The sequence below is a fragment of the Eubalaena glacialis genome, chromosome 17 (assembly GCF_028564815.1).
Source record: "Eubalaena glacialis isolate mEubGla1 chromosome 17, mEubGla1.1.hap2.+ XY, whole genome shotgun sequence".
In the NCBI taxonomy this organism is placed as follows: Eukaryota; Metazoa; Chordata; class Mammalia; order Artiodactyla; family Balaenidae; genus Eubalaena; species Eubalaena glacialis.
Window position 1 is genome coordinate 58172252 of NC_083732.1, and position 15592 is coordinate 58187843.

The following is a 15592-nucleotide window of genomic DNA, read 5'->3' on the forward strand; positions in this document are numbered from 1 at the left end:
CTCTTGGTTATTAAGTAATGTATTGTATAGCCTCCATGTGTTCGTATTTTTCACAGATTTTTTTCCTGTAATTGACATCTAGTCTCATAGCGTTGTGGCCGGAAAAGATACTTGATACGATTTCTGTTTTCTTAAATTTACCAAGGCTTGATTTCTAACCCAGGATGTGATCTATCCTAGAGAATGTTCCATGAGCACTTGAGAAGAAAGTGTATTCTGTTGATTTTGGATGGAATGTCCTTTATCAGTTAAGTTCCATCTTATTTAATGTATCATTTACAGCTTGTGTTTCCTTATTTATTTTCATTTTGGATGATCTGTCCATTGGTGAAAGTGGGGTGGTAAAGTCCCCTACTATGATTGTGTTACTGTCAATTTCCCCTTTTATGGCTGTTAGCATTTGCCTTATGTATTGAGGTGCTCCTATGTTGGGTGCATAAATATTTACAATTGTTACATCTTCTTCTTGGATTGATCCCTTGATCATTATGTAGTGTCCTTCTTTGTCTCTTGTCACAGTCTTTATTTTAAAGTCGATTTTGTCTGATACGAGGATTGCTACTCCAGCTTTCTTCTGATTGCCGTTTGCATGGAATATCTTTTTCCATCCCCTCACTTTCAGTCTGTATGTGTCCCTAGGTCTGAAGTGGGTCTCTTGTAGACAGCATATATATGGGTCTTGTTTTTATATCCGTTCAGCCAGTCTATGTCTTTGGGTTGGAGCATTTAATCCATTTACATTTAAGGTAGTTATCGATACGTATGTTCCTATTACCATTTTCTTAATTGTTTTGGGTTTGTTATTGTAGGTCTTTTCCTTCTCTTGTGTTTCCTGCCGAGAGAAGTTGCTTTAGCATTTGTTGTAGAGCTGGTTCGGTGGTGTTGAATTCTCTTAGCTTTTGCTTGTCTGTAAAGGTTTTAATTTCTCCATCAAATCTGAGTGAGATCCTTGCTGGGTAGAGTAATCTTGGTTGTAGGTTTTTCCCTTTCATCACTTTAAATATGTCCTGCCACTCCCTTCTGGCTTGCAGAGTTTCTGCTGAAAGATCAGCTGTTAACCTTATGGGGATTCCCTTGTATGTTATTTGTTGTTTTTCCTTTGTTGCTTTTAGTATTTGTTCTTTGTATTTAATTTTTGATAGACTAGTATGTGTCTTGGCGTGTTTCTCCTTGGATTTATCCTGTATGGGACTCTCTGCGCTTCCTGGACTTGATTGACTATTTCCTTTCCTATGTTAAGGAAGTTTTCAACTGTAATCTCTTCAGATATTTTCTCAGTCCCTTTCTTTTTCTCTTCTTCTTCTGGGACCACTATAATTTGAATGTTGGTGCGTTTAATGTTGTCCCAGAGGTCTCTGAGACTGTCCTCAGTTCTTTTCATTCTTTTTTGTTTATTCTGCTCTGCAGTAGTTATTTCCATTATTTTATCTTCCAGTTCACTTTTCCGTTCTTCTGCCTCAGTTATTCTGCTATTGATTCCTTCTAGAGAACTTTTAATTTCATTTATTGTGTGGTTCATCATTGTTTGTTTGCTCTTTAGTTCTTCTAGGTACTTGTTCAGCGTTTCTTGTATTTTCTCCATTCTATTTCCAAGATTTTGGATCATCTTTACTATCCTTATGCTTAATTCTTTTTCAGGTAGACTGCCTATTTCCTCTTCATTTGTTTGGTCTGGTGGGTTTTTACCTTGCTCCTTCATCTGCTGTGTGTTTCTCTGTCTTCTCATTTTGCTTAACTTACTGTGTTTGGGGTCTCCTTTTTGCAGCCTGCAGGTTCGTAGTTCCCGTTATTTTTGGTGTCTGCCCCCAGTGGGTAAGGTTGGTTCAGTAGCTTGTGTAGCCTTCCTGCTGGAGGGGACTGGTGCCTGTGTTCAGGTGGATGAGGCTGGATCTTGTCTTTCTGGTGGGCAGGACCGTGTCTGGTGGTGTGTTTTGGGGTGTCTGCGAACTTGTTACGATTTTAGGCAGCCTCTCTTCTAATGGGTGGAGTTGTGTTCTGTCTTGCTAGTTGTTTGGCATAGAGTGTCCAGCACTGAAGCTTGCTGGTTGTTGAGTGGAGCTGGGTCTTCACGTTGAGATGGAGATCTCTGGGAGAGCTTTCATCATTTGATATTACGTGGAGCCAGGAGGTGTCTGTTGGACCAATGTCCTGAACTCAGCTCTCCCACCTCAGAGGCACAGGCCTGACACCCAGCCGCAGCACCAAGACCCTATCAGCCACATGGCTCAGAAGAAAAAGGAGGGGGAGAGAGAGAGAAAAAGAAAGAAAGAGAAAAGAAAAAGTTATTCAAATAAAAAATATAAAATAGTTATTAAAAATAAAAAAATTAAAATGTAATAAAAAAAAGAAAGAAGAGAGCAACCAAACCAAAGAACATATCCACCAATAAGAACAAGAGCTAAAAACTATACTAAAAAAAAAACAAAAAAATGGACAGACAGAACCCTAGGACAAATGGTAAAAGCAAAGCTATACAGACAGAATCACACAAAGAGGCATACACATCCACACTCACAAAAAAAGAAAAAGGAAAAAAATATATATATCGTTGCTCCCAAAGTCCACCGCCTCAATTTTGGGATGATTCATTGTCTATTCAGGTATACAGGGTACATCAAGTTGATTGTGGAGATTTAATTTGCTGCTCCTGAGGCTGCATGGAAAGATTTCCCTTTCTCTTCTTTGTTCGCACAGCTCCTGGGGTTCAGCTTTGGATTTGGCCCTGCCTCTGCGTGTAGGTTGCCTGAGGGTGTCTGTTCTTCACTCAGACCGGACGGGGTTAAAGTAGCAGCTGATTAAGGGGCTCTGGCTCACTCAGGCTGGGGAGAGGGAGGGGTACGGAGTGCGGGGCGAGCCTGCGGTGTCAGAGGCCGGCATGACGTTGTACCAGACTGAGGCACGCCGTGTGTTCTCCCGGGGAAGTTGTCCCTGGATCGTGGGACCCTGGCAGTGGCGGGCTGCACAGGCTCCCAGGAGGGGAAGTGTGGATAGTGACCTGTGGTTGCACACAGGCTTCTTGGTGGCTGCAGAAGCAGCCTTAGCGTTTCATGCCCGTCTCTGGTGTCCGGGTTGATAGCCGCGGCTCGCGCCGGTCTCTGGAGCTCATTTAAGTGGTGCTCTGAATCCCCTCTCCTTGTGCACCCAGAAACAATGGTCTCTTGCCTCTTAGGCAGGTCCAGACTTTTTCCCAGACTCCCTCCCAGCTAGCTGTGGCGCACTAGCCCCCTTCAGGCTGTGTTCACGCAGCCAACCCCAGTCCTCTCCCTGGGATCCTCCCTCCGAAGCTGGAGCCTCAGCTCGCAGCCCCCACCCGCCTCGGCGGGTGAGCAGACAAGCCTCTTGGGCTGGTGAGTGCTGGTTGTCACTGATCTTTTGTGCGTTAATCTCTTTGCTTTCCCTCTGCACCCCAGTTGCTGTGCTCTCCTCCGTGGCTCCGAAGCTTCCCCCCCGCCACCCCCCGTCTCCGCCAGTGAAGGGGCTTCCTAGTGTGTGGAAACTTTTCCTCCTTCACAGCTCCCTCCCTGAGGTGCAGGTCCTGTCCCTATTCTTTTGTCTCTGTTTTTCTTTTTTTTTTTTTTTGCCCTTTCCAGGTACGTGCAAGTTTCTTTCCTTTTGGGAAGTGTGAGGTCTTCTGCCAGCATTCAGTAGGTGTTCTGTAGGAGTTGCTCCACATGTAGATGTATTTCTGATGTTTTTGTGCGGAGGAAGGTGATCACCACGTCTTACTCTTCCGCCATCTTGAAAGTCTATGTCAGTATTTTTAAATCATCAAACTTTTTATCAGTAGCTACTACCAAAATTACCATATTCAGTTATACTAGGTGTCTTTTCGTATATTAAAACGTCATACAGTTTTCATTGTTGGTTTTCAGCCTTGCTTTCTTCTTCCAGTTTGCCTTTCCCATTCTATTACCGACATGATTTTTAATTTAAAGTCTGATACTGCTTTCTCATTTCTCTACTTAAAAATCTTTTGGAACTTCTCCATCTGGTAATAGCAAGCTAGGTAATTCAGACTGTCCTGCTGAGAACAATTTAAAAAGCTGGGCCAGTCATTAAAAAGTCTACAAGTAACAAATCCTGGAGAGGATGTGGAGAAAAGGGAACTCTCCTACGCTGTTGGTGGGAATGTAAATTGGTGCAGCCACTGTGGAAAACCATGTGAAGTTTCCTTAGTAAACTAAAAATAGAGTTGTCGTATGATTCAGCAGTCTGACTCCTGGGCATATATCCGGTGCAAACTCTAATTTCGAAAGATACATGCGCCTCAGTGTTCACAGCAGCACTATTTATAATAGCCAAGACATGGAAGCAACCTAAATGCCTGTCGACAGATGAATGGATAAAGAGGATGTGGTATATATGCCCAATAAAATACTACTCAGCCATAAAAAAGAATGAAATAATGCCATTTGCAGCAACTTGGATGGACCTAGAGATTATGATACTAAGTGAAGTAAGTCAGAAAGAGAAAGACAAATACCATATGATATCACTTATACGTGGAATCTAAAATATGATACAAATGAACTTACATACAAAACAGAGGCAGACTCATAGGCTTAGAAAACAAACTTATGGTTACCAAAGGGTAAGGGAGGTGGGGGAGGGACAAATTAGGAGTTTGGGATTAGCAGAAATAAACTACTATATATAAAATAGATAAACAAGGTCCTACTATATAGCACAGGGAACTATATTCAATATCCTGTTATAAACCACAATGGAAAAGAATATGAAAATGAATATATATATATGTATAACTAAATCACTTTGCTGTATATCAGAAACTAACACAATATTGTAAATCAACTATACTTCAATTATAAATAAATAAATAGCTGAGTGAAAACAAAACAAATTTTATTGAAGGTATTAGAATGCTAACTGATATGACTAGATTAGGATCTGAGTGCTGACAGAGGCCCAAGGAGGAGCAGCTCCAATTTGGGATTGCTTTTTTTCCCTGGGGGTTGTGTTGATTCCAGAAGCAACAGCTGAGAGATTAAGAGGTGCTTTTGGTAGCCTGTTGGGTATAAGGAGACAGGGACAGAGTACAAGACCCACCACAGGAGAGGGGTGAACTCCTCTCACTTAGGACCCCAAAATGCTGTACCTTAGGATACAGAAAAACTGAAGTGGCTAGGCTCTCATAGGATGGTAGCTCAGCTTTAAATTATCATTCCTGTAACTGCATTAATAAGATCTGGTATTGCTAGTGTCCTCAAGTATTTGGCAGAAGCAAACATCTTTTCTGGAGAAATACAGCTTTCTTTGTGTCAAATTCTGTCTATAGACCATTTTTCAAATTTAGTATCCAGTATATAAAATATAATTAGGCACCTGACAAGATAGCAGAAAAAACAAGAAAATAGAAACAGACCCACAGGAACTCTGTATCTTGTAGTTATCAGATTTGAAATAGCTGTGTTGAGAATTTTGAGCTAATTGAGAGTTTTGTAGAGGTACAACCTATAAAAAAGAAAAATGGATATTCTAGAATTGAAAAATGTAATTAATTTTTTAGATTAACGAAATCTAAAGGTCTTAATTAGGATCTTTGTGGATGAATTTAACAGCAAATTAGCCACCACAGAAGAGAGAATTAGTGAATTGAAAGATAGGTCAGAAGAAAATATCCAGAATAAAGAGAGAGGGACAAAAAAGTGGAAAATAAAGGAGGGGGTAAGCTTAATACAAAATATAATTAGAAGTTCTTGGGACTTCCCTGGTGGCACAGTGGTTAAGAATCTGCCTGCCAATGCAGGGGACATGGGTTCAATCCCTGTCCGGGAAGATCTCACATGCCACGGAGCAACTAAGCCCGTGCGCCACAACTACTGAGCCTCCGCTCTAGAGCCCATGAGCCACAACTACTGAGCCCACGCATCACAACTGCTGAGCCTGCACACCACAACTACTGAAGCCCGCGCGCCGTAGAGCCCATGCACCGCAACTACTGAGCTCATGTGCCGCAATTACTGAAGCCCGGTTGCTCTAGGGCCCGCGTGCTGCCGCTACTGAGCCTACATGTCACTCCACAACAAGAGGAGCCACCTCAGTGAGAAGCCTGCGCACCACAACGAAGAGTAGCCCCTGCTTGCCGCAACTAGAGAAAACCCATGCCCAGCAATGAAGACCCAACACAGCCAAAAAAGAAAAAAAAAGTTTTAATTAGAAGTTCTAACGTGTGTATATTTGAGTCCCCAAATGAAAGGAGAGAAGGGGAGCAAAAGTATTATTTAATGAGAGAATGGCTGAAAACTCCAAGACTGATGAAATACTTTAATTCACAGATTCAGGCATCCCTACAGGCCCCTAGTGGAATCAATACAAATCTCACTAAAGATGAAAAATCTTAAAAGCAGTCAGAACAAGTAGTCAATGATGTAGCGATAAGATTGACAGTTGATTTCTCAACAGAAACAGTGGAAACTAAATGGCAGGGGAAAATACCTACCAGCTTAGAATCCATCCCCTGTGAAATTACCCAGAGCTGCAATTAAAATGGTAAATATGAGGGCAAAACTAAATGAATGTTGACTGTCTAGAAGAATAATAATGTCTTACAGTGTTTTTAAATACACATACATGTAATTAAAGTATGTAATAACAATTGCATATAAGTCTTGGTAAAGGCACATAGTTTTTAACATCCTTACATTATCCAGAAAGATGATAAAAGTGCTAATTAATATTAGATAGTGAAAAATTAGTAATTTAGGCTGTAACCTATGGGATGACCACTAACATAATAGTTAAAGAGTATGTCAAACTTTAAGGCAAAAAATATTGTAAGAAAAGTTTCAATATACCGGGAAGATGTCATCTAAAACAATTAGTAGGTGTTCGGTTCTTAATTTGTATGAACCTAATATCACGGTCTCAAAATATAGAAAGCAAAGTAAGGAGACTTAGGAGGACCTGAATAACCCACAATCATAGTGGGAGATTTTAACAGTCTCTATCAGTAATTTAAAGAATAAGCATGCAGAAGCAAACCAATATGGATGTAGAACATTTAAACAACACAATCAGCAAACTTAATCTCATGGATGTGGAGATAGGAGTGTGTGTGTGTATGTATGCATATCCACACATACACACAAACACACATATAACACTACCCTACAGTACAGAATACACATTCTTTTCAAGCACGTATGGAGCATTTACTAAATTTATATGTGATTATAGAGCAAGTTTCAACGAATTTTATAGGTTTTAACTATTTAAGAGTATTTTCTTTCACCACAGTACAATTAAGCTAGAAATCAGTAACCAAAAGATAAAAATTTTAAATTGTCATAGATCGGCAAATTAAACAATATTCTCTAAATAGCAAAAGAAGAAATTAGGGTAGAAGCCATAAAATATTTTGGATGGAATTATTAAAATACAGTGTATCAAAACTTGTAGGATGCAGTCTAGATAGGAATTTCTTTTTTTAGATTACATATATTAAGTTTTTGCTTCTGGTAATGATGAAGTAAAATCTAACTCCCTGCTGTTTCCACTATACCAGATAATTATATCTCAGGGAAAGTCATATGTATTCATTTATTTATCAGATATTTATTGAACACCTACCATATGTCATGTTTACTACTGTATTAGGTGCTGGGTATATAGCATTGTTTCTCAGCCTCAGCAGTGTTGACGTTTTGTGACATTGTTCTTTTTTGGGGGGACTGTTGTGTGCATTGTTTAGCACACAATGTTTAGCAGTATCCATGGCCTATACCCATTAGATGCCAGTAATACTCCTTCATTTTGATAACCAAAATTGTGCCTTGGTTTTCTCAGTTGTAAAATGGGGATAATAATGATACCCACTTTATAAGGTTGATGAATTAGGTAAGACAATAAGTAAATATAAAGTCCTTAGAACAGTGCCTGGAATATGCTAGGCACTTGGTAAATGTTAACTATTATTTTGATTGTCAAATGACAAATATCTATGCATTTCTAAACTGTAATAATTTTTGTAAAAAAGAAAAATAGGACCTCTCCTTTCCATACTCCCAATCTAGATTGACGTTTGCTGGCAACTGTCTTTAAAAGGGTATTATAAAGTTACCATGTAAGAAAAGGTATTATAAAGTTACCAAGTAAGAGACTGGACTAGGTAACAACTGTGATCACTTTCAACTCTCAAGTATTGTGATTATATTTTCATATTGATAGAAAAGAATGATCAGTGTATTTCATTGTACTCTGGTACTTATATTTGTGAATACATGTTTTAATATTGGTTATTAAAATAATTTTAGAACTATTTTTATAATATTACAATATATTTTACAATTTTAAATTATTAAAGTGAATGCTTTCAATTTGTTTGAAACTTTAAACTGCAGAAAACTGTTATATTAGTTTTTTTCCTCTGAACTTCACTCCATGGCAAACTTTTGAAAATGGTAGTGCAGTTGCAAACTTAATTGTGATTAAATGTTTAATGAACTCTTTAACGGATTGAAAAACTACTGTTAGACAAATAAGTGTAGACTAATGTTTACTCCTGAAATCAATTAGGAAGGGATATATATTACTAGTTAAAAGTAATCTGTAATTGTATTTTGCATTGCTTTTAAATTGCAAAATGAGGAAAGTGTTTTTGGCTCCTGCTGTTTATGAAATAGCAGAAATAAATTAATTTCTAAAATTTATTTAAAAATAGTTTTAATGTTTTATCACAAAAAATCAAATTCACATATATGCTGTTTATTGGAGAAAAAATTAGAATATAGTGATAAGCAAAAATATTGTCTTTCCGTAAGAATTGTACCATTTTGCATTCTCACCATACCTTTAGAAAAATGCCTCTTTTTCTACAGCCAGACGGTATATATATATTTTTTTCCTTTGTCCACTTTCCTTTAAAAAAAAAAATGACTATAAGAACTGTGGCAGTTCTAGGTACAGTTCAGGTTGTAGCTTCAAAACATTAGTTCGTTCAAATGTGATGCTTGCCTTGTGTCAAGCTCTTTGTTAGGCACTGAGAAGTCGTTGCGAACAAAGCAAGCACGGTGTTTTATAGGTTACAGTTTAGTGGGAGAGATGTAAAAAGAAACTTTAAACTGTGCCAGATGCTGTGAAGGAGACAAAGATGCTCTGTGACTAATAACAGAGATCTGGCTTAGCCTGGGTGATCAGGAAGGTTTTAGGACAGCCTTTTTAAGTATTGCAGAGCTAACTGACCTCTTTCGGATTCAGACTTGATTATTAATATTATTTTTGTTATTGTTAATGCTTCATTAGAACCATTCACCCAACTGAGCTAATTAGATACATATAAACAAACTCTAGTATGGTCAAAATGTCAATTAAGATTGGATAGATGGAGAACAATGAAGTAGATATTTTCTAGATTCTTTAGGCTTAGGTAGAACTAATTTTTCTTTGAAAATTACTGTTTTAATCTTATAAAAATTGAGTGTGAGTATAGCATTTTGCTATGTTTACTATCTTACTCAGTTTTGAGTTTTTTATTAGTTTTTTAGAGATTGATTTTATTTAAAATTGTTTAGATAGGAGTGGTATTTTATAAGTTCAGTGCAGTCTTTGTTACATGAAGTATAGATGAGAAGATTAACATTAATGCAAAATTTGAACTGAAACAGATACCATAAACTTGGTGGTAATGATGTGTTCAAGTGAAATGTCTTGATAAGCAAGTGAAAAATAGTTGGCACTCTATCTGAAATGAAGTGCATAGAAGTATGTTTATATATGAAAGAGTATCTTAATCTACTTCATGGTATATGTAAGGAATTCAGTAATTTAATACAATTCCATAGAGATGACTGTCTTTTACTGTGATTGTAGAAGTAGAGACATTTTCTTTTGTGAAGATTAATGTTACATATTTCAGACTTGGTTTGGTTAATAATAATAATAATCTTCAAATATAGCTTTATTATAATCAGGTTAGATATGTGGAAAGATATGGCCCTTAATTTACTTTTTAATACCTTCCTTTCAGCTGACAGTTACTTAGGTTTTGAATTGACTTCCAGTTATTATAGTGTTTCATACTGGTCAGTTCGTAAAGCAAGCAGGAAGGAAGTACATTTACTTATTTTGATACTCGGTTGTATTTTAGAGTAGAGAATCTTAAGTAGCAAGCTGTATTACTGGTGAATCCAGTAGATATCTGCCCAGTGAGCTCTATTTAGCAGTCCTTGACATTACTGTGAAAGGAAAATGAATTTAATAGAGTTTTGCGTCATTTTTTTTTTTTTTTAGACACTGGCCAAAAGAAGACCCTAGACAAGAAAGATGGGAGAAGAATGTCTTTTCAGAAACCCAAAGGGACTACTGAATATACTGTAAGTTATTTGTTTTGAAGAAGCTGATTTCTCTTTGTGATAGTCTTATTTGAGACATTCTTTGTTTATGCTGTAATTAAGACAAAGGTTCCTAATTGCCTTATTTTAAAAATCTGTACACCACTTTCGATAACTGTTTTACTAATAATAATGGTACTTCAGTTCTTAACTGTATTTTAGGATTTTTCTTTCCTTAAAGAAAAATTTTATTAAGTGTGATATAAAGATAATTATTCTAACAAATTTAACAAAATGATAATTTACTTGGAGTTAAAGTTCCTGTGGTACAATAATTTTTTATTAGGTTAGACTTTTAGGGAAATATTTACTTTTTTAGAAATGTGATCTTCATTATGTTCCCAGCAGCGCTAACGATAATGAAAATAGCAGATAGAATACGGAAAAAACAAGTTGATATTAATTTTCCAGAATAACCTCTCACATTAGATTATTTGCACTGATTTTTAGCTAAGTTTCTATGTTCTTGAAATGACCCTCAAATTTCCTTGCCGTCAGCTTTTCGTATTTCTGGTTACTATGGAAAACTGAAGTGAGAAATCTACTTTAGTCTGTGATGTGCTGCTTCTTTGATTGAATGTAAATGTTGTTAGGTAATTTTAACATGTTAAAAAGCTGTTATTTTAACTGAGCTTAATTTTGTGTTATTTTGTGTTTTTCTAATATGTTATTGTAACTGTATTAAGAAGAAAATAGCAAGTTGAAACAATTTGTACATTTGTGTCATCATGAAGTCTTCCAATCTTGGTTTGAGTCTTGATTATTTTTCATAAATTCTAAAAATTGAACAAATTATCAAAGCCTTGAGTTATACTTTATTTTCATATACTGTATAATTGACAATTTGAGATTTTAAGTATTTTAAAAAGGTTTGAAACCAGATAATTTAGGGTAGAATTATATTTACTACTATCAAAAGAATCTCCTCTTAAACATATTATAAACTTGAGTGTGCTTGTACCTTCTCTGCATGATTGAGAAATTGAGAATATAAATTCAGACAGTAAAATATTGAGTAATATAGTTTGATGTATTCATCAGCGTTTATTAAGACATAAGACTGTAGGCATGAGGCATAAGATGTTATGTACATATGTAATCCTGTGGTTTTGAAGAATTACAAAAGTTTAGTTGGTTTTGAAGTCAGGAGTTTACCAATTTTTTTCTTGTAATTCAATAAAACTTGTGTTATCGGTAGCAAATTTAAATTTAAATTAAGAACCATTATTTTGGGCAAAGGTTAATTGAAACTTGGCCATTTGTATCCTTGGGTTCTGCATCAACGGATTCAGCCAACCATGGATGGAAATATTGGGGGGAAAAAAATTCCAGAAAGTTCCAAAAAGCAAAACTTGAATTTCCCTTACTGGCCACTATTTACATACATTGTATTAGGTATTATAAGTAATCTAGAGATGATTTAATGTATATGGAGGATGTGTGTAGGTTATATGCAAATAACTATGCCATTTTATATAAGGGACTTAAGCACCCATGGATTTTGATATCTGTGGGGATCCTGGAACAAATCCCCTGGGATACTGAAGAATTACTATATATTTTTTCTTATGTTATAAATGACCTTTGGGAAATAATCAGTTACTGATAAGAAAAGTTATAAAACATCCTCTAGGAGATCTTTGTTTTCATTTTTTATCCCTTTGTTTATTCCCGATGCCATATCCTAAAGAAAAAAACAGATGTGTTTCTAAAACTAAGATATTACTGTCTTCTATTCTTATTATAAAATCTTCATATAATATCTTTATATAAGGTACATAACATGATTTTTGTATTTGGGAAAAATATATTTTTCTATATTTCTTTTGAAATCTTTTAATATCACAGTGTACCCTCAACATTTACTTATTCTAAAATATTTATGGTTTAGCTTAAATGTATTTCCGGACCACCTAAATATAGTATAAATTAGTCATTGTACCTTAGGTAGCTTTAAAGTTAAAATCATATATATATATTACGTATGTGTTTATATATGCACATATGCACATACACGCACAGTTTTTAACTATAAAATTATTTTCAGTAGGATCAAGTAGACCTTGAAAATGCTATACATAACCATTTTCTTCCTAGTTAGTTTAATATCCCTGTACCATTCTACCGAAAGCCTTGTCCAAGGTCACTAATGATTTTCTAATTATTAAACCTGGTGGCTTTTTCTTTGTTGTTGCATAACACTCACTGTTCCTTCTTTCTGGTTTTACTTTCCTTCTCAGTGTTCTTTAATGTATCTTTCAGTGAGGATCTGTGAATGGATAATCAGGCAGTGTCTGAAAAGTCTTCATTGCACCCTCATTCCTGGTAGTTGAGCTACCTATAGATTATTAGGTTAACAGTTATTTTCTGTCAACACTTTGAATGTAGTTATCTATTATCTTATGCCCTTCTGTTGCCTTTTTATTTTTGTTCATTTCTAAGCAGTCTTCTTTTTTTAGATTGTTTTTTGAAGTTTCCTTCTTGTCCTTACAGTTCTGTAGAGCCACTGTGATAAATCTAGATTCAGACAAATTTTTATCTTACTTATTGTGTTTCTTCACTCTAAGGAATCATGCCATTTATAAATTCTGGAAAATTATCAGCCATTATTTCTTTGATTATATACTCTCCTTTCTCAATTTATTCTTGAAACTAATTGTACTACATTTTGCTATCATTATGCTTCATTGCCCTGTTCTTGCTAACATTTTGACTGTATCTTACACCTCTTTCACTGGTTGTTCTGCTCTTGTTGATTCCAAATGTGAGTGGTTCCTTGTATCTTTTCACTTTCCCATTTACATTCTGCAACTTGGAGAGCTTAAGAACTTTACTATATGAAGTAAGACCCAAACTTTTTTCTATTTCTACCTTTCTAGATGCTTACATTTCCTACCACCACTTCATATTTAACAAATTATAGCAAACCTTTTACCAATTTTTTCTTCATCCTTGCCCAATGCTTTATTTTCTTGTTTCCATTTTCCTTCAATCTGTTGTTCATCCAGGTTGGAATTTTTTAGCATCAGTTGATCATTAATGTTTGCACCTCTGACATAGTACAACTACTGCTATATTACAACCTCATTCAATCCATTCCTGTTTTCTCTTGAGTCTTATCTGAAAATCTTATACCTTTATCTCTTTCTTTACATTTGTATTACCTTAAAGATGATCTGCTGCTTTAGTATTACATTGGTTTTTCTGCATCCATTCTCTTGTCTCATTAATCATAGACCTGTAGCCACTAATCTAAGATGCCACTCGGACATGTAACTTCCTTGCTTCATATTGGTGTTTTTATTACTTTCATTACCACAACTGATAGGATCACTGTGAAGATGAAATGTGTGTTAATTAATATGAAATTTATAAACTTCCAGATGTTTCTGCAAAGTAAAATTGGTTTATAGAGAGCTTTTACATACATTATCTCAATAAGGTAGGTGACATACCATCTCATTTCATAGATGAGAAAGTTTGCATGGAAGAAGAGAGCAGAGCTAGATTATTAGTCGGTGTCTTTGGCATCAATTTGGTTTTACAAAACCATTAAAGAAAAAATATATGTTTATTGTTTTTTTTTTTTTTACCCCCACATACATATCTACTTTTCCTGATTTTCGAAGTCTTTTACAGTCTAATTCAAAATGCCCTTTCAATCTCATCCTTTTTTGAGATTTGGCTCGACTTACCTTCCTAAAATCCTAAATTCATGAGTGTACCCTGGATGGTTTAGGAGGAAGAGATAGTATCCCACAAATGTGTTTTGTTCTTTTCTGTCTCCTGATATGTCAGTTCTATTCTCTTCACTTTGAATGTTCTTCCCTTCTCTCTACTTCTCAAATTCCTACCCCTTCTTCAAGATAGCTTTAAATCTTTTCCATAAAGTCTTTCTTGGACAATTTGGAGTAAATATGTTGCTCTGTCTGCTCAGAGCTTCTGTTGCATTTGTTGTTTCAGTTAAATTGCTCTTCATCTTTTATATAACCTTTTTTGTCTTTCTTATTTTCTAACTAGATTGTAAATACCTTATGCACTAAAACCACTTCGTTGGACTTCATCATTCTCTACAGAGCTCTCATAATGCTTTATGTATAGAGAACTCTAAAGGAATACATTGACTGATCAAATGACTTTTTCTTTCAGGATAATTGACAATTAAATCCCATGATTTAAGATTTCTATAAATATGATCATTAAAATATACTGATTCAAAAACATATTCCTCAGCTTTGGTTCAAATATATTTTCTAATTTATCCATTTAAATGGCAGATTATGTAAAGATCATTAGAAACAGCACTTTAAGTTTAATACAGGCATACTTTGCTAACGTAAAGTTAGTTTCTAGAAGTTACATATGTTCTGCAAACTATTTATATTGTTTTAAAATCTTTGTAAAATAAAAATCACTTGTTTGTGTTTTGGAAATTATATTTTGTATTTTGAAATTGCTTGAAGTAGAGGCCTACATGTAATTGTGATGTATTATGATAAAGCATATACTCTGTATCATAATAGGTTGAGATCAGTTGCTAACAAACACAAAATTTGTAAAGTTATCCTATCTCTAAAGATGGAAATACTACTTATTAGTCAAATGTAAAATTGGTCCATAGACATATTAATGATCATTAAACCTCATCGTTTAGTTTTTCTGTTTTAACAGATTAATTTTTTTTTTCTCTTAAACAGGTTGAATCAAGGGATTCTTTGAATAGTATAGCCCTGAAATTTGATACAACGCCCAACGAACTTGTTCAGTTAAATAAGTTATTCTGCCGAGCAGTTGTTACTGGACAGGTATCTTTTTTTTAATGCATTGATGGTTAGAAGCATCAGTTGTAAGACAGAAAGTATCCATTGCAATATAGTTAACTTAAGAAGAGTAATTTTATGCATACTTTGAACAAATCACATTGGTTCTAGAAGAGAAAATTAAATGTCACTTATATCCATGTGAATTTTTCTTAATACATATTGAAAATAACTGTTGTCTTTTCAAATATAGTTTTAAAGAGCTCTAAAAAATATTCAAAGCAGTACATGTACCTGGTAAAAAATTCAAACTTTTTTAAAAGTAGTTTATCTCAGACTTACAGTTTCCTTTTCCAGAAGCAACCACAGTTACCAATATGTATCCCCTTCCAAAAATATTCTAGCCTTTCTTCTTTTAAAAAAAAAATAATGTTGATTCTGGAAAAATGTTCTATTTAAGCATAATCTCAAACTTTTTCATGT

The 15592-nt window shown here is 35.2% G+C and overlaps 1 protein-coding gene across 10 annotated transcripts in view; it reads left to right on the forward strand.

Moving 5' to 3' along the window:
- Positions 1–15592, forward strand: part of OXR1 (oxidation resistance 1) — a 633889-nt gene that overhangs the window by 544515 nt on the left and 73782 nt on the right. For all 10 annotated transcript variants that reach the window (XM_061171297.1, XM_061171296.1, XM_061171299.1 and 7 more), the window contains 2 exons: positions 10249–10331; positions 15047–15154. In XM_061171297.1, the coding sequence (XP_061027280.1) occupies positions 10249–10331; positions 15047–15154 (191 nt within the window). The remainder of the gene's footprint in view (positions 1–10248; positions 10332–15046; positions 15155–15592) is intronic.